At 35.7% G+C, this 25,072-nt stretch overlaps 1 protein-coding gene across 1 annotated transcript; it reads right to left on the bottom strand.

The window, feature by feature from the left end:
• Window positions 1–443: 443 nt before the first annotated feature.
• lin28b (lin-28 homolog B (C. elegans)) lies at window positions 444–18,262 on the bottom strand. Its single transcript, XM_056269377.1, has 4 exons — window positions 18,035–18,262; window positions 17,204–17,379; window positions 4,786–4,973; window positions 444–919 (listed from the first exon to the last, which is right to left on the bottom strand). Exons 1-4 carry the CDS (start codon window positions 18,042–18,044, stop codon window positions 646–648), a joined length of 648 nt encoding a protein of 215 aa, XP_056125352.1. The 5' UTR covers window positions 18,045–18,262; the 3' UTR covers window positions 444–645.
• Between the last annotated feature and the right edge of the window lie 6,810 nt (window positions 18,263–25,072).

Below are 25,072 nucleotides of genomic sequence, written 5' to 3' on the forward strand. Positions count from 1 at the left end.
CAGGTAACATGATCACTTTTGCTTTTCCTCTGAACACATTTCAGACAGTAATATTGTGAAGTATTACGGTATTACAATTTAAAACAACGGTTTTCTATTTTTTTATATTTTAAAATGCAATTTATTCCTGAATTTTCAGCATCATTACTCCAGTCTTCAGTGTCACATGATCCTTCAGAAATCACTCTAATATATGATTTGATGCTCAAGAAACATTTCTGATTATTATCAGGGTTGAAAACAGTTGTGCTGCTTTATATTTCATTAATATATTTATATATATTTATATTTCACACACTACCATTCAAAAGTTTCAGAGGAAAGTTATCATGTTATCGTAAAAATAAAATGTTCACGTTAAGAAGAGGAACATGCTTTAAGAAAGCGAATCTAAACAGCAGATCAATTAAAAAAAGTCCCTCCTTAAATTTGTATTCCGGTTTCTCTTACATTATGGAGGTAAAACAGCTTCCAAACTTTTGATGAGTTTTTAAAACACTTTTTTGCCTTGTAATATTCACTTGAAACACACTCGCGCAGAGTTTGTTGTGATTGCTCAGTGAGAACACAGGCATGTACACACACCCCCATCGGCTGATACCATAGCTGCACGGGAAGGGAGGGTCTGGTGTGAGGTAGATCATTTCAGTCCCAGCTTTTCCTCCAGCGCTGGGAGTGACTGCCCTGTTGAGATGCTTCCTCCGGGGAGGACGACGAGCCCGACCGGCTCTCCTCTTCCTGGGACTGAGCTGAGGTGGAGGGCCGCTGGGGGTCCTGAGACGAGGAGGGGGACAGCGCCCTCTTGTGGGGACACTGGGCCACCATGTGTGTGACACTCTGACAGTAGTGACACTTCTTTGGCTGGGGTGGAAGGCCACACTCTTTAGCATGGTGGTCCAGACCTCCACAGTTATAACACCTGCGGAAGGACAAAAAATTGCTTATTTACATTAAATCATTATACAAATGACACCAATAAAATGTGCAATCAAATAAAATTGCGCGATTTAGATAGTATACGGCGCAGCAGGAAAATCAGAGAGGATGATTAGCAAATTTTCCTCTACCGATCAAAAGTTTGGAATAAATATGATTTTTAGTCTCTTATGCTCATCAAGGCTGCATTTATTTGATAAATTGTACAATAAAATATAACATAAATATATATATATTTTTTTCATATATTTTATTGGGCAGCAAATCAGCATATTAGAATCATGATCATGTGACACTGAAGACTGGAGTAATGATGCTGAAAATTCAGCTTTGAAGACTAAGTTACATATTACAATATATTAAAATTGTAATAATATTTTAAAATATTTACTGTATTTTTTATCAAATAAATGCAGCCTTGTTGAGCAGAAGAGACGCATTTCAAAAACATTTAAAATCTTAATTATTCCAAACATTTGTAAATACAAAAAAAACATTAGTGTAAATAAATACATAGCTCTGATAACTAAAAATTCATTTTTACAGTTTACATTACCATTGGTTATTGAGACCAGGAATAATATTAATAAAATATTTTTAAGACCATTAAGATGTGCATTGTAACATTAATTAATGACAATTAAGCAGACCCAGAATGCAAGCAAAATATATTGCACCATGTGTGTACTTGCAATAACGGGAAAACACCTCATAAGTAACACATTCAGAATCAGATGCATTGTGCTAATGAAAATTATGGAGGACATTTTGTTCAGTTATTAAGACAATAATACGCCAGAATCGTAATGGTCCTAAAAACAAACTTCTTTACATTTATTTCTTATCATTTTTGGATTAAATGTGACCTGGACGTTTTTGCTGAGATGAACTCAAACCCAGTGTTGGTCACTAGGGGGCAGTAGAGGACAAGACTTACTCCAATAACAAACATCTTTTAGAGAAATACTCCAAAAGTGGCAGTTGCAGTATTTAATAATCAAAGTTTTATCATATAGGAGTGATAAATAGTCCCAGCTTCGTAATTCCTACATTAAAATGTAAAAGAAAAATGCACATTGTATGATTATAGCCACACACACGGAAATAATCACACATATGATATATAAATAATACAAAAATATATATATTATTTATAATATTTTATAATATATATATTTTTTTTTTATACATTTAAATATTTTTTCTTAGATATGAGGAAATTGATTGTCTCTGCACATACTGTTTTCAGCCTCTAGGTGGCGCTGTGCTGCAGAAGATAATCATGTCTGCTTGCTGTATTAGACAAACACAAACTGGAGGAAACTGATCTGACATCAGTGCTGAACTGCACAAAATGGAAAGCAGTTCCATATTCTTTCTCCTAACCTGGCCACCTAATACACAAACAATAAATATTTGAGGCCTAATTTTGCGATCTTAAAGGGTTAGTTCACACAAATTGAAAGTTCTGTCATTAATTACTCATCCTCATGTCATTTCCTCATCTTCAGAACACAAATGAAGATCTTTTTGATGAAATCGGAGAGCTTTCTGTCCCTTGACAGCTACACAACTGACACTCTGATGCTTTATATATATGCTTTATATTTTAAAAAAGTATTCGCTAGTGCCTTATTTATGCTGCTCAACATACCCACATATACCTCATCCTGTTTTACTTGACCCTATATTGCCTTATTGTGTCTCATCGTAATTTGTAATTTGCACTCCTGTGTTTTCTGTACTTATTATGTAACTCTATGTTGTCTTGCACATTTCTTGCCTTATCTTGGCCAGGTCGCCGTTGTAAATGAAAATTTGTTCTCAATCGGCCTACCTGGTAAAATAAAGGTAAAATTAAAAAATGCTTAAAAACATTCAGAAAGCACATTTGAGCATCAAGAGGAACCGATGAGGTTTGTTCTTCAAGCTGGTTCAGTTGAGCTTATGTTTATGTTCACTGATCAATGTCAATATGTGAATAAAAGCCTTCAATTCTGTTCATGATATAAAGGGATCGAGTCTCTTCAGAAAATTTAGACTAAACGGCTCAATTCATATGGATTGGTTTTACGATCTCTTTATGAACTTTTTGAAGAGTCAAGGTGTCAGTTGTGTAGCTGTCAATGGAGGGACAGAAAACTCTCAGATTTCATAAAAAATATCTTCATTTGTGTTCTGAAGATGAACGAAAGTCTTACAGGTTTGGAACGACATGAGGGTGAGTAAATAATGACAGCATTTTTCGTTTTATCCCTTTAAAAATAAAAGGTAATATGCATTAATTTTTTGCATCGTTATAACACAACACATTGCATTAAAATCAGTAAATCTCAACAGTATCATTTCCTCATAACATCCAGACTCAGATACAAAGGACCATTAAACGGAACAATTACTTGATATAAAGGACTAAGATGATAACTTTCAGGTACAAATTATCACAGTACTCAATGAAAATACAGGCAAGATTCTTGTATTTAAACTGTTGTTTTTAATTCAGTTGTTCAATGACTTCGCTCTCATCAATGATGCATCGCTCTCAACAAGATCCCATTATGAGCTAATTTTATGTCCTAAAGTACTTGTTGTCTTTCAAACTGATTTCAAGCACTTATGAGATTAAAGAATTTAAGAATCTGTTCATATGAATGTGTTAAAGCATCAATTCAGGCATTATCTCATCTTTAATAAACTTCTATCATTTCATGTCCACCTTTTCTATAGGGACCGCCTATATGATAAACCGCTCACCCACACACACGCACGTACACTTATAAATAGCTTTAACACAACAGACTGAAAAGACTTATTCAGTTTGTTTTGTTTTTTTGCTTTGATCACCATGGCAACAGGAAGTAGAAGACTGACTCACAATCAATGCGAGTCGTGAACAGAAAAGCATTTGGCGAAACCAAGCTATGACCCATCATCTACATTCAAAATTACATGCTGTAATTCACGCGGCTTAACAAAACATTATCAATACGGTAATTGATTCTTTTATCCAGAGAAAGGAGAACCATGCCGTTTAATTGACATGTGAATAATATTGTGCTCTTTAACGATCAAAAGCAGCAAGTTTGATGAAAAATGCTTGTTCAAAAAGTTTTTGAATAAATAACCCCATCTTCCTCTTGTTTTTATTTATTTTTCAAATAAATCGTACATGAAGTAATTATATAATTCCCCAGCTCTATTTTATGTTGACTTATAATTGTATTATTATTATTGTATCATTTCGTTTATATTTTGAATGATAAACCATTTAAAAATAAATTAAATCAAATTGGTTTAAAATGTTTGCCTGACTAGATCAATTCCTTTTGTGGCTAAACAACTTCTTTTCCTTTTGTAGCATTATAAATAAACTTAAATACCTTTGCAAATACAACCATTAACAAAAGAAGTAAATTAGCATTCAATGATGAACAATAACTCAAGAAACTTTCAGAAAGAAAACATCAAGATATATAGGCTAATTAAAATATGAAACATGCAGGTAATTTTTTAGTTTATTTACATGTGTAGTTTTTTTTTAGCTAAGATTTTAAAACTTCCAATTATCGAATCTATGCTAGTGATTCTTAACAGTATGGGATTCGCACTACTGTGGCAGCTGCTAAAGACAAGAATACACCTATAAATTGATGAATGAAATGAATAAAACTAAAATTACATTCGTCCTCAAGATACCATTCATTGTAGTCCCTACAGCTGAAGCCTGAGGTATTTCATTTATGCAGAAAACGATACAGCACAATGTGGATAATTGTGGATTACTGAAAATAAGCTTTCATGAAACCAAACGGATTAAACTACATATCCCATCATGCTCAGCGGACTCACCGGTCTCCCTTTGGTTTGCGCTTGAGGGGCGGGGCCTTCCCTTTGGGGCGTCGGTCACTGCCCGAGCATGGGCCCCCGCCGGGCCCCGTGACCCTGAGCGACTCCAGACCTTTACTCGACCTCTTGAAGGTGAACTCAACCTGCTCGCCCTCCCGTAAGCTCCTGAAGCCCTCCATCACCAGCTTACTCTAAACACACACACACATCTTATTTAATACACATTCAAACGTACTCATATAGTCTATAATATCTAAATATGAATCAGATCAGTTAAATCTACAGTTAAATCTAAATATAAACAGATCAGTTAAATCTACAGAGATATCCATAAACATTTCATGTCATATAATAATTTATCAGGGACAATGAAAGTTAGTGCCAAGTACTAGAAATAAAAAAACATTAACCTGCATTACGAAAGCAATGTTTAAAAACACATTTCATCACTTTTCGTGCATAAAATACACAATTTTATGAGACCTAATTGCTAAAACCAAAAACCGATTTTGCTTATTTAAATATATGTATACTGTGAACAATCATATGATCAATAAGTCGAAAACATATGACTTAACTCATCAAAATAATTTAAGCAATTACAACTTTTTTATTAGTTATAAGAGATTTGACTCAATCTGATTATACTTAAAAATTCGAAGGCAGCAACTAAACTTAAGTTTTCAAGTTGAAATGGCTTGAAGCTTTTTACAGTGAAAACAGTGACTATGTCAGAATATTACAAATATTAAAGAATAGCAAATAACTTAATACAATAAAACATTTTTGGTTTAATTGCACCAAAAATGAGTGTAACTGTCTTTACACTAACTGCTAATAGAGTTAACTTTTTAATTAGATTTTATTAAATGTTAGTCAAGTCAAGTCATCCTCATTTATATAGGACTTTTAACAATGTAGCTTGTTTCAAAGCAGCTTTACAGTGATAAACATATCATTTAAGGTAACAGAGATTGGTTTGGTTTTATAGCGGTTCTTGAATAATATTATTTTCCAGCTAAAGTTAGTTTGTTAATACTTATAAATGTTAAAGTTAATATACTACTAAAAAATCTTTAATAAAAGGACAATTCAACAAAATTCTAAATAAAAAGCACCATATGATCCCCGTGATATATTCTTTACATATTCATATAATATCACAGAGCAGGAGAGCCTGAACTGTCATACAAACATGCAAATACTCGTAACATAAAAATAATGCGTTTGACTTAGTGTTTTACAGTAAAATACATTTTCAACAAGTGTGATATTAGAAATCCTCTACACAAAGCACAATCCCAGAAAAACACCATCCAGACATTTAATCATTTCATTATTTAGCAGATGCTTTTATCCAAAAGAGGAACATCAAAAGCAGTTTATCAAATTCATCAGTTTATCATACAAGAGCTTGTACAATATTCACACAGTGTGTTTATTAGTTCATTCAAATCCTTCAATTGATACGCTTTTTAGGGCATTATAAATGCAAAGTGAAGACCCTAAAAAAGAAATGATTGGAAATTATAACAGCAATAAATAATCTGAAACTGAAATGAAATTCCTTACGAATAAAATTGCCACAAAATCTGTACATCATTCTGCAATTTAGCATTGATTTCATTTAGCATTTAATGTTCAAATAGTAATACAATACAATTAATACTACAAAACATATAAGATTACACACACAAAAATACTAGGTTTAGGCATTTGCTTGTTTAAGACACACAGATCAGTCTAAACCAAACAACAGGACTTAAGTAATATTCATTTAAGTAATATAAAACAATGATTGTGTTTCTAAATACATGAACACAGCTGATTATTTCGATGCTGCTGCAACAGAAATCTGTCTCAAGATATCGTTGTGGTACATGATCATATGATTTCCATTTCAATTATTCAATGCATGAATCGAATGCAAGAGGAAAAGCAGAGGTAACAGGTATTCTCATCTCTCTAGTGAGATCATTAACAATCTCCAATCAGAGAAAGCAAGTCAATAGATCAACACCACCGCAGTGGAAAGAACAGATGAAAGACCATGTATGAATTATGCTCACAAATCACTTTTCTGGAAAGATAAATCTCTACATATCAGCACTAAATTCACATCTGGATCGATGAATGACATTTCCAGTAAATACACACTGTCTTCAGCTCAACATTTGTGTTTGTATATCAGCTCTCACTTATTCAACTCTCACTTCTCTATTGGCATCTATGATTCCATGAAGAACCTTCAACATCCATGGAATCTTTACATTCCACAAAAGGTTCTTTATAGTGGAAAAGGTTCTTTAGATTCATAAAATGTTCTTCACAATAAGAACAAAAATGGTTCTTTTAAGAACTGTTCACTAAAAGATTCTCCCCTTTTGGAAACTTTCTTTTTAAGAGTGTATGGAACAGAAACACTTTAGTTTTTGTCACGGCATCCCATTAAATACAGCCGTGTGTGGGGGAATAATGCATGTAATTTCTCATAATTGACATAATGAGCACAAAAAGCCTTCTGATTTAACACTTACGATGGGGAGAAATTAAAAATCCATAGCATTAATTGGGAATAGAGCATTACGCAAACATAATCGAAATGCCAGAAGCAAAACCCTTCCCACACACATATATTCGTTTTTTTCTGTGGAAATATCATATAGCCTCCTGGGACCCAAGAATAGACTTTTGTCCACTGTAGTGAACATTATATTTTAGTGAATTTCTCTGACATCATACATCATCCAGGACTTTTCAGAGATACCAAATGTTTGGAGGTTTCACCATGAAAACAACTTCTCCTTGCGGTCTTTAAAAATGTCTGACATTAATTTAGTGATCAAATGTAGCATTCTTATGGAAATATGATAATGTATTGTAATTATAATTTAAATTGGACTACTTTTTCAAATTGTATTTCATAAAACAACATCTCAGGAAAATGCTAAGGGGTTTCAAATAAAAAAAATACTTTCTGTTACAGAACAGGGCATTGATTTCAAACGTGTCCTGTAGAGGACATCAGGACTTAAATCATGTTTATCAGGGAGACACAACAAGTGAATATGGAAATAAATTATACATCAATATTCCTATGAAATATTAGATATTATTATTAAAATGTTGCCAATTATTACTCCAATTATTACACTTCTTTTTTTCATTAAATGTTGCTCCAAGAACACATTAATGTGCAAATTAGATACAGTGTATAGATACATTGCATTGAATGGGAATATTCATTTATGGCCATTTTACCCACATATTGCAAAAAGTAAAATGGTGTATCAATTCATTCCATTATTTCTTTCATAACATAGGTGAGAATAATCTTTATACAAATTTTGGTTGAAAAAATCCTGAAACCCCAAAATTTATTGGTGATTGAAAAAAAATCCCATTGTTTTTGCCTATACATATAATTTCATGTCATTTTATTTTTTAAACAACTTAGTCCTGGCGTCCACTACAGAGGACATAGCATATATGAATAAAATATTATTTTATATATGTGTTTTTTTTACCATTTGTTTATTGTGCTCTAAACAGTGTGATGACATGGAAAAAAACTCAATTCAAAAAAAAAAAAAATTCTAGGTCTCAGGAGGATAGGCTATAACAGTAAATAGGATTAGATCTTGGTAAAAACAAAAACACACCACACAAGACAAATATATCAAATGTAATCCATAGTGTGAGAATAAAAGCGTTTTCAACATACATAAATATTATATTTTTTTAATTTTGGTTTTATTCAAATGATTCTATAATGTTAACCAACTAGTGCTCTGTTCTGAGATGTGATTAAACCGGAATTGAATAGTGAAGACCAGGTTGATCAACGAATATTTTATATTTATGCTCTTATTTCCAGGTCAAAGTTCAGAGAGAAGCTCTGCGATGTTACCGACGATGATTCATCCCAGAATAGCAGAATTAAGGTACGTAATCAGTGAGCCCAGGAGAAGATGTGTGTCATATTACAGACAAACACGAGAGACGGAAGACAGAAAGCAAGAGAGAGAAACACAGAGAGCGCCACCAAAGGGCCGGACGTATTCCACATCACCCCTCCTCCACATGTTTTCATCCTTCACGGTGACCTCTGACCTCTCCCCAACCCCCTTCAAACATGCACACACACACACACACACACTGGCATCCCGTTTCCCTGCGTTAAATTAACAACACACTTCTGCACTGACTACAAGACGTACACGCAGTATTTGATCTGCTGACACACACTACATCACTCTACACACACCCCTGATAGCAGCCGGATATGAGCTCAGTGTGTGTGTGTGTGTGTGTGGAGCTCTTAACATTGTGTGTAAAGTGCACATGGTCTGATAGAAATACAATTCATTTTACATTCTAGAAATGACTTAGTTTGAGGATGATTATGTTTTTAAATGTGTGTGAATTTAGAATTAATTTCTATAAGAAAAAAACATTTAAAAAGAACAAAGCAATTTAATCAAAGAGATTATTTAAATACTGACAATGATTTATATTTGTCTCCATTTAAATGATGAATTTACATAAATTCATTTAAAATTTTATACTAATTTTAAAACTACAGTTTCTGCTCATCAAATTGTGCTTTGCTAGTTTGTGTTCATTAGTTATATTAAAACATTCTGAAAAACATTTTGATTACTTACAAAAAGGTCTTATTTGTTAACATGCATTACCCAACATGAACTAACAATGAGCAATATATTTTTACAGCATTTATTAACCTTTGTTAATGTTAGTTAATAAAAATGTTTATGTTAGTTCACAGTGCATTAACTAATGTTAACAGATTTTGGTCTTAAAAATATATTAGTAAATGTTGAGATTAACATTAACTAAGATTAATAAATCCTGTAGAAGTATTGTTCATTCTTAATTCATGTTAAATTATCTAACAAATGAAACTTTATTTTTAAGTGTTATGTGCATTTTTAACTTATTGTCTCTTATTGAAAGTTTGCTTATTTTTGGAAAAACAAACATAAACCACTCTAAAAAAAAGAGGTAATAGATTTTGGTGTCTGGTTTACATTGCCCTGTTTGACTTTAGATTTTAAACTGAACACACTAAACTAACACATTTTCATTTAACATTTGTGCTCTTGGCATAATTTCTTATAAAAGCAACTAACAAGAAACTTCAATTACTGTGTCTGTGATTTTAATCAGGCATGTGTCTTATGAGACTAGAAATCAAGTCCTAAAATTAAATTAATAAAATGCAGAGCATTTTAAAATTTCATGCAAGAACCAATACAACCACTGAGAGCCAGGCATCAATAAAATATATAGGCTATTAATAATATATTTAATTGCATTACATTAAGAATGTTTTCAATAAAATTATTAAACGACATAATACATTTAAAATAAAAAAATAGTAATTATAATGGTATAAAAAATGGTAATAGATTTCGGTACTACACAGCTATGACTGAACTTGAGTGAGCAATTGTTTGTGTCAGATCGCAGCTGGCTCCACCCACACACTCACTCCTTATATGGGCAGAGCTGAAGGAGGAAGTCATGTGACCTGCTGCTTCTGTTGAGATGGCGAAATGAAGGACTGAACAAATGGAGAATAAAAGTACAGGAAGCAGAAGAAACTGAGCACTGGAAGAAAAGAAAAGAAAAACAAGATAAAGAGAGAGTGAAAAGAATATTTAACAAAAATTATGGAGAAGACAAAAAATGTATGCTCAATTAAAAGCAGAGTCTGTTACATTTTAGATGAAAACACAATCTATAAAATATATAATGGTATCTAATTATAGAGGATACCATTGATATAACCTAATGATATAACATTAGAGGATAAAATGACAGCAGCAGCTGAGAAAGATTTTAAGACCGATATGAACATGTTCTGGGTCTTTCCTCTTATGCAATACATTTTCATGTCCGCATGTGTTTAACATACTAGATAAAATATTAAACTTAGTATAAAGATATTATTCTTTATTTAAGGATAAAAATCATATTAGTTTGTTTCCTTTTTGTCACAACCAAAAAAATATTTCAATTAATTACTTTATATACAAATATAATATTTTTTATTAATATTAAATATGGAGTATACTGAATTTTAAATATACCTATAATTTAAGCAGATATTTTTGCAGTGGGTTATAAAAACATTCAAACTAATTAAAAAAAATACCAGCTGTTTCAACATTTTTACTTTATCTAATCAAAATGTTTGAAACAAAACACATTTCATTGAGAGTATTGTTTTAATTATAATTTTTTCCTGAGTTGTCAATTTGACTTTCCTTTAGTAAAATCCATCTATCTTACAAAACCAGGAAGTGACATCATTTTGAGAGAAAAAACAGCAGCACAAATGTCCATGAGTATTAGCAAGGTTTTGATTGGTATTAATTGGTTTGTATCAAAATAAAACTTTCCGTTCTGTTTGATGAAATTGCAGTATAATTCTTTAAAAAAATTCAAAAGAACATTATAAGAATAATATATTCAAAATGAACACCAAGTTGACACACAAACTGTTACAGCATCTCAAGCAATGGCTAACTCCATTTACATCCTGTAAATCAAGCTATAATTTATTGCGTAAAATCCTTTCTGACTGTTAAATGAAAACACAAGCATATTGAGCCAAAACATTATGACCAGTCACAGGTGAAGTGAATATTGATCATCTCCTAATAAGGCCACATATTAAGATCTGGGTAGATTAGATGGAAAGCAATCAGTTCTCATAATCAACATGTTGGATGCAGGAGAAATAGACAGGAATAAATATCTGAGTGACTTTGACGAGGGCCAGATAGTGATGGCAGAGCGACTGGGTCAGAGTATCTGTCAGCTCTCGGTCAGCAGTGCTGAATTTACCAACAGTGTCCGAGGAGGAACAAAACACAAACCGGCGACAGGGTGTTGGACGCCCAGGGCTCATCGGTGCACGAGGGCATCGATGCACCGCCCGATCCGAGCCAACAGAAGGTCTATGTGGCACAAGTCACACTATTTAACTGATGGTTATGGGAGGAATGTGTCACAACACACAGTGCATCTGCTGCGTATGGAGCAGCGGCAGAACAATCAGAGATCTATGATGACCCGTCCACTGTCGAAAGCGGCTACAATGGGCATGAGAACGTCGGAATAGGACCTTGGAGCAGCAGTGGAAGAAGGTTGCTTGGTCCGATGAGTCCCATTTTCTTTAACATCACATGTAAAAGAACGTGTTCACGTCACATGCGACGTTTACCTAAGGGAAGTGATGCACCAGGATGGACTGTGGGACGACGATAAACCGGTGGAGAGTGTGTGACGCTCTGGTCAATGTTCTGCTGGGAAACCCTGAGTCCGGTCATTCATGTGGACGTAAATCTGACACATGCCACCTTCCTAAACACCGTTGCAGACCAGATACACCCCTTCATGACAATGGTGTTCCCTGGTGGAAGCACACAGTCACACTGCACACATTGATCAGGTTTGAGGAACATGATGAAGAGGTCAAGGTGTTGCTCTGGCCTCCAGATTCTCCAGATCTTAATGCAGTTGAGCATCTGTGGGGCGTGCTGGACCAACAGGTTCAGTCCACAGCGGCTCCACCTCAAACTACAGGACTTGCAGGATCTGCTGCTAAAGTCTCGGTGTCAGAGACCACAGGACACCTTCAGGCTCTTGTAGAGGCCATGCCTGGGCGGGACGGAGCTGTTTAGGCAACACGTGGAGGACCGACAGCAGGTGGTCATAATGTTTTGACTCATCATTGTATATGCACAAAAAATATATATAAATGCATGTATAATATAAAAGCATGATTGAAAAAAGGCCAACTATATAAACGTTATTTTAATTATTAGTTTCTCCTTGTATTTTAAAATTTACCAGCAGTCTATAATTGTTATTTTTTTCATTTTCAATTCATTGTGCACACTAGATATCAGTGGCAGCATCAGCGCTTGAGAAACTCAAATCTGTCATGCACAGAATGAAGAGAGGAGCATGTATGTTAAAGGAGGAGCCAGAGATGTGCAACAGTGAGAGGTGGAGTCTGGAGGAGAGGTTAATCTCACTAGGGGCCCAGAGTAACCTTACAACACACACACACACTTAACTAGCTATGTAAATAAGGGCATACCACAGACCCTAACCCTAAAAGTAATCATTTAGTATTTTTAGAATTAAAAAAATATATACATTAATTTTACATATAAATAATTTTTCCAGTTAAGGACATCTCTGAAGGGAGGTTTTATCCGTTTTATCTCCCTTCTGGAGATAAATATGCCCACAAACAACTCTTAAAAATAAAGGTTCCAAAACTGATGTCATTAAGGAACATTTTAGGTTCCCCAAAGAACCTTTCAGTGAAAAAGAACCATTTAAAAAAATCTAAAGAATCTTTTGTGCAATTGAAAGGTTCCGTGGATGTGAGAGGTTCTTCATGGAGCCATTAATGCCAGTACCTTTATTTTTAAGAGTGTTTAGCAAAGTGAAGCCACCTACATGAGCAACATATAAATCCATCCTTGCACAAACTAACATGATCACGTCACACACCGCGACAAACAGCAACATGCATTCGTGCAGGAAGACTGGCACAAGCACACAATGCACACGCACAAACACTGCAGGAGGTGCAGCATTCGGAAAAATCAAACACAAAGCTCCTAATGAAACACACACACACACACACACACTGCAGTGCGTTGATTCGGAGTGTGAGGGCCGGACGAAGCCACGCCTCCTTTCCCTTTTTTGTCTTTAACGAAATTCCTCTTTTAAAGAATGTTAGAGGACCCCAACCCCCACCACACACACACACACACACACACTCACACACATATATACGCACACTGAAATCCTCTTTACACATACAAACAAAATCACACTCAGACATGCGTTGTCTTTTCCTCCGATTCACACTCTCACTTCTGTCCTGGATTGGCACAAAAAGCTCATGGATTTGTAGAAGATTTGAAACACAGGGGGACTGTGTGTGTGTGTGTGTGTGTGTGTGTGTGTGTGTGTGTGTGTGTGTCAATGACTACAGGATACTGTATTGATGTAATTGTTGAATTAAGAGAGACTGTGTGCTATTATAATATTTTCCTTCATTACTACAAATCTACCTGCCATCTTTTATAAAAAACATGTATATGTGCCACAAGTATAAGTCTAATTCATATTTAAAAAAAACTGCCTTATCAGATTCAATACAAGAAGTCAAAGTGTTGCAATTGAAAAATAATGATATTAACATACTACACTGAAAACAAAAATTGGTGTATAAACTATTTTCACTCCAAAATTGCTATTAAATTTCACTAAGTTACAAAGTATTGGCAAGTAACATTAAATTAAACATGAAATTTTGAAGTAAAGAAGTATTAGAAAATAGTTTTTAAAAATAGTGGTCCCACTTTAGTTTAGGATCCAATTCTCGGTATTAACTATTCATTTATTTAGAAATAGTATTTTGTTGTAAAACACTCCAGTAATATGTTTACAACTTAAAAAAAAAATTACAGTGAATTCCTCAGATAATTAATATTACTTACTTCATATGATACTAATTCTTTTAGCTGTCATAAAAAGAAAAGCCAAAAGTCTAGGGGAAACTATAATAATTTTTAAATGAGAAAAATGTGATTTAATAAAATATATAAATCAGTTGTTAAGTCAGTAAGAGTTTTCAGCTGAATACTAATACAATTATGCTATGCTCTTTACATATTAAAAAAAAAAAAAATCAGCTTGTCAGTTCATTCATTTCCATAGCTACTTTTACAGTTTTACTATCACAACCTCAGAGCTATAATAAAATATTAAACCGTAGCTCAGTTTAATCAACAAGAGATAAATGCAAAGTGAAAAATAAATAAATAAAAATAATAATCTCTCAATTAAATTGATGAAAATCTCTCTTAAAGGAAAAAAAGCACCAAATTGTCTGAGTTACTGAGCATGTGCTGTAGGTCATAGGTTCGATTCCCAGGGTCGTAAAGACTGATAAAGAAAAAAATGTGGATAAAAGCATCTGCCAAATGCATAAATGTAATGTGTTAATCCAAATAATTCTGGCTTGTTTGTAACAAATTGTCCTTGTCTCCTTAAGTAACAGCAGATTCCGTTTCTGTCCAGAAAATCAGGGTTAGACAGACACACACAGATTGAATAATCAGCTGTACACACTCTTCTTATCACAAACACAATGCGCAACGGCTGCACATCCTAAACAACACACACCCTGCACAGCTTTTTCAATTTCACTGTAGCATGAACGCACATGTACGTGCAGCATTCAGACACAAAGAAAGAACACAAACAATCCTCCGCACAGCAGCCAAATGCAAATCTTTATCAGAGACGTTATGGATTACAGCTGCTTGTGATATTAGTCTGTCTAACACAAAGAAATGAGTGCAAACTCATTTGCCATCATCAAATTGTTTTATGCGTACATCACCATATATCATACACCCTGAGCTCTAGAACTGCATATTTGCTGGTTTCAGGATTTTCACACAGGATTGACTACACACTAATGTACATTGTTTCAAAAATGTCACAAAAAGGAAATAAAAGCACACAGCTCTTCCAGATGACAGACACGGCTCTTAATCAATACGCTTTCACACGCCTGGGCCATGAGGAAAAAGCAGCCCTCATTTTCCAAATGCATTCAATACAATTGTTTATTTCATGCTTATCAGAAGAACTGTTTTATCAGGAGTACAAAACGTTCTTACAATAACTACTCAAATGAATACAAGGCAGGAAATGTTCCTTGCTTATGAGTTAGTGTTACTGCAAAGATTTCACATACAAGATTTAACACAAAAATATAGTTTATAGTTAGTAACTAGTGCATTTATTGTGCATGTCAACCGGCAGTTCGGTGAACAATCTGTTGAATTTGTAACTCAGACATTGATATTTCTTTGATATACGTTGCCCTATATATACACTTATCTTACGCTCAACAGCACACATAACATTCTGACTGTGTCCTTGGTTAATGTTTATGTTTGTCTTTTTTGAGAACTGCATTTCCCAGAATGCACTCAGGTTAAGGGGCTACTAGCACAAGAGGTTCATGTTTTAGCTCATGCTCAAAAAAAATCATGTCCACACAAGATTTCAGATCAAATTTAAATTTAAAATCAATGAGATTTACCTTTAAAAAAAAAGTAAATAACTCTGCAAAACTGCATTTCAAATAATTTAGTACATATTTATGTAGCAAAACAAATCTTTCTCTCTGTTATCGAATTCCACAAATGTACCCAAATCAACATGCAACAATATAATTCAACAAAATTCTAGTCAATGATGTGTCCACTAATCACAATATGAATCCAGAAAGCAAAATATATTTTACTTCAAAGTGGTTCAGCAATTGTAATTCAGTTAAACACATTATAAAAGATTATTAAAACTTAATTTTTTTCAATAAAAATAGCTTTGAAAGACAGACAGACAGATGTATCCTTATGCACACTAGCTGTTATGTTATTGAATTTCAGATTTTAAAGGATTATGCAGATGTGTTTTGTAACAATGCAAATGTTCAGTCACATGAATCATTTTAACATCTCATTAACATCCAGCAGTATACATAACACTGTTCGACAATATTATCAGCAGCAACAGATAATAAGAACACAATGTATCAGAAAGCAGCATAATTCAGCAAAACTGACAGCAGAACAACAGTGCAGTGAATTCGGAAGGAACCTCTTGTTCTCTCTGCTTTTGTTCTTATAATCTGCATATGCTGTTTTGAGGTGCTATAGAAAGCTTGGGAAATGATGAAAGGAGATAAGTTCCGGTTTAGTACATATGTCCGTATTGATTTAGCTCTGAATGTCCATGAGAAGAGGACGAAATGTTGTGTAAAGGGGGCTGAACTACACCCATGTAAACAGGAGAGCACATGATGTTCAGTACAACAGTCCACCACACCGAAATAGCTTGCCAAGTTGCCATTCTCCAAAAGTCTGATTGTGAAAGCAGTCTGATCGTCGTGTGCTACATGTGACAGATTTCTCGACATGTTGGCAGGGTTATCAGACATGTTCCTGTGAGCATGAGGCGACTGTTGTGCGTGTACATAGCCTACCCTCTCTTTTCTCTTCCTAATGAAATCTTAAGGTTCCTTTAAGACGTGCATCGTAAATTCCTCAGTGTTTACTACTTATACGGCGTTCGTGTGATTATATCAATGGAGGTGATCCAGAGTAAAGATGTGTTTGTGGCGTGAGTAGTGCAGCTCTTAAAGTGACAGGAGATGAAAACGCAAGCGTGTTTTACTTCTGCTTTCCTCGAACACATCTACTGATGTCAATGAGTTGCGACAGATAACGTGAAAAAAGAGAGTCAGAAGAACGAGTGAAACCAAGATGTAGCATGGACTTACTTGGTGAACGAACACGTCTAGTGGAGGGTCCACTGGCTTCCCCTCGCTGCTGGTCATCGATATAAATCCAAAGCCCATGCGGACATTAAACCACTTGCAGTAACCCGAACCAGCCAGAATCTGCGGCGGAGTCCTAGTGGTGTCCGACCCACCACCGCCACCTCTGCGCGGCCCTCCTGTGCGGTCAAGGAAGAAAAGCCCATAGTGATGTACGCCCGTGTACGTTAATGAGATCAAGCCTATACTTTGTTCTCGTTGTACACATCGACCGTGGGTCTGCGTGGGCAGAGTTTCTAAGGGAAATCCCCAACTATACTACTACACAACAACACGCTTTCTACGCACCGATGTGTCTCACTTGTCTACAACCAGGGCCGTAATCACCATAGACGCCCCTCTCTCTTCTGTCAATCAATATATGAGGTTTTCAGTGACAGACTCTTAAACTTATACATTTTCTCCCCCCCCCAACCTTGTGTATTTCGTTACATCCTAGTCTACAACCACCTAAAACCCACCCTTTGGAAAACTGGATAAAGTCAATGAAAAGTAGAGATGGGATGGCGTAGTGCATTGCGAATGCTCAGTCTGCCTGGTTAGTAGCTTTAGCTACTATATAACTTCTAGTAGTCGTGCATCTAATGCATGTGAACCGCCTGGCGTGGGGCAGGTGTGCACACGTTACCCGCCCCTCCTCACTACCACTGGCGCAAACGGCTCTTCATCACACGTACAAACAACGTAAACAAAGCGCGGCGGTGCGCGTGGAATAATACGAGTTCCCATCTGAACGTAAAAAAATATAATTAAAAAAGCAAAAAGCATCGTAACCTTCGGCCATGTTTCCCCGCGGACCCTCCGTTCCAAAGTTCCAGCGAAATCGTTTCCTCCGTGAAATGGGGTGATGCGCGTCACCGTCGATCCGACATCCCGATTTCCAGCGGGCACAAATTTAGCGCGCATGATACGGCGTGCGTCTCCTTTTTGGATATTTTGTCATGTCTCTTTTAACATCTCCTGCTCTCTCTCTCTCTCTCTCTCTCTCTCTCTCTCTCTCTCTCTCTCTCTCTCTCTCTCTCTCTCTCTCTCTCTCTCTCTCTCTCTCTCTCTCTCTCTCTCTCTCTCTCTCTCTCGCGCGCTCTCCGTGTCTCATTCGCTCGCTCACAGCGCTGCACACGTGACTCCTCCGTGAGCCCGGGAGAGGGAGCGGACTCGGAACCGGGCTGGACTTCAGCTCTACTGCTGCGTCACGTAAATGCATCCGTTTGAACAGGTTCAGTTTTTTAACGCGTGTTAAGACGTCTAAAATCTTTATTTTTTCATGTTCTGAAAGTTATTGGAGGGGCCATAAAAAGTCCAGTATTTTGGGGATTTTTTCTCTTCCATTTAACAATTGTAATGATGCGTTAGTAACCAAATTCCAAACGCTGGTGACAGGCATTATATTTATAGTCTTATGAAAAATAGGCTACTTGTTAAAATAGGCCTATAACCCTTTATTTTTAATGTTCTCGCTTGGTGTAGGAAATGCAAACAGTTTTTGTATTTTTCAAGAGGTTTACTATTTCATTAAACAGTAGTCTAATAATCTTCTTGTTGTTGTAATTGAATTGATAACTTTATGTAATTACCTAATAAGACGAAAACGTTACATGCATTAGATGTCCTTTAAAATTCGCATAAAAATGAGATTTTCTTTTTCTTCTGCTGCTGGTGATGTCTTTCTGCTTTGGTTTAAACGTTTCCAAAACATTACTTATTATATTTGGGAGAAATGATTTATCGCTAATTGTCGTTTGTGGAAGCGCATTGCAGTTTGCATTTGTTGTTTTGCTGCAGTACAAACGTCAATGAGACTGATTTACAATAAGAAGAGCTTTATTGACCAAGTGCTCTCACACATACATACACACACACACACACACACACACACAGGGATTTGTTTCTGGTTTACGTGAGCTTTGAGGACGTACAAATAGGCCTATAGCCTACAAGTGGATAAATTAACAATAAACGTCTAGACAGAACAAACATAATGTCATTAAAAAGGTATGTAGGCTACATGTATTGCATCAGTATAGCCTATTTAGCCTACAAAAGCGGCATTATCTGTTTATTTATGAAAAGGCTTCATTGATCCAAAACAACGAGCATCGCTGTATTTATTGCAGTTTATTAATTGTTCTGCTAATACAAACATATTGGTATGAATTCAAAATGAAACCCATATATGTTCTAAAATTAAAATATGCAAGGAGAAATATAATCTTACATTTCATAGATCCTTTCTGTTGCTGTTCTCATTGAGTAGCTACTTTTGAATTGTATCTGTCAGTTCACACACAAAAACTGGAGCCAAATGTGCACCAAACCAACAAGTTGAAATGCAAGAATGAATGGGAAATAAGTTCAAACTGAGAACTGAACTAAAAACTGAATGTTTTCGTTTCTATAAGTTATTCGTTCAGTAAATGTTTCTGACAACCTCGTGATAAAACCTGATAGCTTGGCTGAGGATGTTTTTCTGTCTTTTAAATCAGAGGAAAAACACGTTGGAGGAGTGAATCAACATCTACCCCCACCGCTTCTGTGCCCCGCCCATTCACCCCCACCCCCCACCCATCTCTGCCGACCACCCTTCGGAATTCACCCCTGCCCCCAATCCCCCCACCCCTTGCAGCAGTGTGTGTGTGTGTGTGGAGGGGATGGATGGTGGTCGTGCCATTACGGCGCAGGTCACGGATCTGGTCACCGGTGTTAGATGTTATGGAGTTTCTCATTTCCTGCACGAGGGTTTCCCATCCACCATTCATAAAACAGCCCCGCGAGTGCCGGGAAACACGTCCCACGAGGTCACGGACACACCCTACATGTCCCCGTTTGATCCCGTTAAACCACCGAATATGTTCTCCGGCACATATAGATAAAAAAAGATCTTAGATACTTAGATTATCTTTTATTGGAAACGCATGACTGTGAGAATAATATAAAGCAACGGCACTGATCAGATATTGATTTGAGGTTTTAAAAAAATACGCATTTGATTTTGGAGTTTAAATAAAACAGAAGCACCAGCGAGGCATAAATCAGCCGCAGGTTTAGTTCTGGTGAATATTTAATGTAGGCTAACAGATTATTGATTTTGACCTGTTGAGTTTAATGCTTGACAGAATAACATCAATTTAAAATCTTCCCTAAAATCTACATGTAGATATATAACAGTTATGAACGCGTTGGTTTAATTTTAAGCTCTTTTTAAATCAATGACACTTATGTAATGCAAATTATATTTAAACGTGAAATAAAACAGTAATAGCCTACTAAGGCACAAAAAAGGGCTCAATTTCAACTGTTCAGTTATAACTCTTTATTGGCATTGATGGTTCCATAAAGAATATTTAACATCCATGGAACCTTTACATTACAAAAAAAGTTCTTTATAATGGAAAAGGGTTCTTTAGATTATTCAAATGGATTTCACAATATTTTTTTTATTTATTTTAAGAACTGATCACTGAAATGTTCTTTGTGGAACCCAAAATGGTTCTTCTAAGGCATCACTGTAAAAGAAAAAAATAACTTTTGGAACCTTAATTTCTATAAGTTTGGATTGTTTAAATCCTAAGTATAGTTCATAAAGTTTAACTTTTAAAGAATATCTTCTTTTCTTTTTAGAACAAACCAACTTTTCTGATCATTAAAATCCAAACTCATAATCAACCACCAAAGAAATTAAATCAGGGAAATTATTATCAAGACTATGCAAATGGTGCTATTGAAATGCAAAATGGTTTACCAATTGACATTTTTATTCAAATGCACAACATTTAAAAGAAAACACATACTGAACAAAAGCACCCTGAAAACACTCATTGGGTCTTGAAAGTGCACGGTCGTTTATTTGGACTTCCCAACAGAATATGAAAATACTTGTTTAATTTACTTTAATTCAAGTAGGCTAATTCAATTTAAATATTTTTTGTAACATTGCAGCAGACAAAATCCCAGTTTAACCCATCCGTAATCTGAGTTTACAACAGAAGCTTTCCAGAGATGCTTTGTGCTTAAAGCAAACAAACTGACTGGAGGGTTTCTTGGGCTGTTTGGATGTATTGAGCAGTTGTGATCCGCCATCCCTGCACCTCACCCGTTCAGCCGTTCACCCACCCCCACCAGCCGAACCCCCGAGCGAACGCATACTTGTCAATAGAGTTCACAAGAGTTTATTCGGCTCTTTTCTTTTGGTTGCATTCGTTCAATTCCTCCACCTCTCCGAAATTATCTACCGAAGCCAACACAAACCCGACAGTTTTAGAAGCCATGAAACCGATTCAAAACTAATCAGAGGTAAATATCCAGTACATGGGGGAGAGAATTGAAATGCTTCATTCTCAGTTTTACACGTGAAGGCTGCTGCTACATCATTGTTCTTACAAAGAGCAATACAATGTGCTTTCATTAGAAGGTAAGGACTTCTTCAAAACATAGGCTACACGATATCAGAATTATATTAGTTCTAAAAACAGACATACATTTTAAAACCAGATATAAATTAGTTTTAGGGGTTGGTTAAAATAAGAGATCTTAAATTAAATCGATTTTCTACAACACGCAGTTTCCTGAAGGTTAATTGTCACAGTCCAATCTGAGTGTAAAAACAAAAAGACTTGAGACAGGGAGATGAGCAGTTTTTTCTTTTGCCAATTTTTACATTTCAGATGTTTTTTATAGGCCTATATTTTTCGTTTCCCTTAAATTGGAAAAACGTTTTAAAAACGTTATTGGATTTCAGATTTGTTCAGGCAGATTTGTCAGATCTGCCTAATTTCTGTTTAAAAACAATGTTTACATGCTTTTCTTGACAAAATTCTTAACAAACAAATTCACATGTTAAAATTTTGTCTGGACGATTTAAATAGCCTATACATGAAAACGACTCTGAAAACTGGAAGCTTGTATTTGTTCATTTATATTAGTTTATTTTTATTATTTTATCATGGTTAATCTTTTTTTAAATGTATGAACTGGTTGCATGTGTTATCTTTGCTTCAAAATAGCTAGATTACTCAACATATACCACATTTAAAATGTATTCTATACACTCTACGCATTTTAACAGCTCGCATCAGCATTCCCTGTAAAGATAGTAACATCTAACGCGGGTTATTTATGTTGGTGGCTGATTCAGCCATTACGTCACAATTAAATCATGACGTCGAACGGAAGTATGAACAGAGCATTCGGGAAAATGTTTTTCCTCTCCGTCTGTCTTTGAGTCGCTCACTGCTTGTAAAACTGCACGGACGACGTGAGTCACGTGACGACGTTTTTTTTCCTCTGGTTTAACTAGTTTAATCACATGTTATGATAGGCAATATGATTGTGACATAATAAAGGTCCACAAGCTCTCAGACCATTCGAACTGTTTATCTGCTTCTATAATGTTCATGCGCTCACAAAGGATATTATTGTTATGTTCGTATTTGTTTATAGTCTACACACACTCTATATCTCACTCACCTGGAATAGACACGGCCATGCTGTATGAACTCCGTGTCTGACCCTGTGGATGAGTCAAAATAGTGCAATGATTATTTTTGATTAATATCTAAATTCTTCTTCTGTTGCATGTTTTAGGCTAATGCACCGAGCGAGGTTGGTTTCTGTTTTGTTTGGGCTGCTGGTGGCTCGTTCGTTTGTGCCGAATAGAGGAATTTTCCAGCATGAATATTTAATCGAGCTTGTGAAATTTAAATCGCTCCTTTAATACAAACCGCGAATAATGTGCAGGAAAATCTCATTTAAAGCGCACAAACACGCGCTTTAATTTGAGATACACGGAGTTGTCCAAATAGCCTTTAATGACAATATGCCAATTTAAGTATTATTATTATTTACGCGCGTGTTTTATTGTGATGCTTTTAAGTTAAAGTCAACAGTGTAGGCTACATAAAAATATGAAATTATGCAGGCATATGCCTACCTGTAGGCTATAAGCTATATGATGTGAAGAGATCTTTACGTTTCAGATCCAGAATGGTGTGGATAATTAAAGAAACGAAACTTCTCAGAAAACTCCAGACAATCTTTGGAAAGTTCATTAGCGTCAAAATATCCTGTCAAATTCGGCAAACACCTGTTGAAAAAAAAAAAACCAGAGTCATCCCTGCTCCTTTGATATAACCAGCAGAACATTCCATGATGTTTGTAAATAAATTCTTGAATAAAATTATGACATTAAAACTGTAATTCTTGTGTTTTATAAACCACATTGAATTGTTAGGTTTGTTTAAACTGGTAAAGAAACCAAGAAATCAGAATACAGGTCGGTATTCTGATTAAATAAAACTTAAACCACAAACCTCCATTAATTTTTCCCTTATGCTTTTACAGTGAGGATATTGGCTACAGATGATTCTAAAGCACATGATTGAATGACGGGCTCTAATTGGCAGCCATTTTGTGTAATCACTTTTAAAGGCCCATGCACTCAGAATGTGTTGACATATTTTCCACTGAAACAGGGAAATAGGGCGGGACATATCGATCAACTCCTCCCCTTTTTTTTAAATAGCCAATAGCAATTAATTTATATCACAGTTCGGCCAGAGCCGTTGAGCTCGGCAAAGCCGCAGTTTCCTCCTAATCTGCTCCATATAGCTTTAAAATTTTGAATTCTGTGCAGAATTCAAATCGGTCTGATATGTTTTGTGGTCTGCGTCTGCGATGACTCTCGCATATGATCCGCTCCAGACTTCATTAGCCCTGATAGAAAGCATATTTACACTGTCTGAATTGTTCCCTATCCTCTAGTGCATAGGTCGGCAACCCGCGGCTCTAGAGCCGCATGCGGCTCTTAAGCACTGCCCTAGTGGCTCCCTGGAGCTTTTTCAAAAATTTGAAAATGGAAAAAATATTTTTTGTTTTAATATAATTTCTGTAGGATGAAAAACATGACAAGCATTCTTAAAGTTTTTCGACGTTGTAAAAATGTGTATAATAAATATTTAATTTCAACATTTCTGTCAACGAAGAATTTACGTCATAGACTGTGACACACGTGTCTGTCAGATCGGCGTGATGCCAGACCGGTGGCTGACAAACAAACCGGCGGGTGTGTCATGGGCCATGGATCCCAAGGGGGAAAAGAGAAAGATAGCTGAGCACTCCCAACGCACTCTAGTGCGGCGCGGGACTAGATTTGATGGCCGAGTGCGAGCGCCGGCGCGTGCGGTAATGCACTCACTCTACTAAAACAAAATAGAAACGATTTACAGGCCAGAATTTCTATTCATAACATGTTTGCAGCGTTGAGCGATATAGCCAATCACAGACATATGTGTTGATTTCTTGAACGCAATGGCCAATCAGAAGCATTTAAGATAGACTCCCCTCACGCTCAAAACTGACTTTTCTGTTCAGTGCTGAATTCTGTATGCTGGCAAATCCTCCAAATATAACGAACAACGTGTGGAAATTATGAAAGATTCATTGTGCAGTCAGCTTCATTGATAATAACAGAGATGTGTGAGATCGCGATGAACTGTCAGCTTTTTAGGAATTATTAAGAGAGCGCACTTTGCGCGCATTCAGTCATGCCAAACCATGCACGCATAGTAAACTGCTTGCTTTTATGTTAAATTAACAGTGGTTTGTGTTTTAATGCTTTAATAACAAATAATTTATCAGGAGGATGTATGGTGGCGACACGTAGGCTAACTTGAAAGTATTTGGAGGTAGCCTACAGAAAAAAGTGTATTTGCGGGCGGGAGGGGGGGACAAAACATAAATGTTGCGGGCGGGAGAAAGAAAGTTGAGAACGTCAGTTATAACAACCCACGCATTAAAAAATGGTCGGGTTCAAATCGG

Source organism: Rhinichthys klamathensis, unplaced genomic scaffold, assembly GCF_029890125.1.
Source record: "Rhinichthys klamathensis goyatoka isolate OS25496 unplaced genomic scaffold, OSU_Roscu_1.1 h1tg000281l_1, whole genome shotgun sequence".
NCBI lineage: Eukaryota > Metazoa > Chordata > Actinopteri > Cypriniformes > Leuciscidae > Rhinichthys > Rhinichthys klamathensis.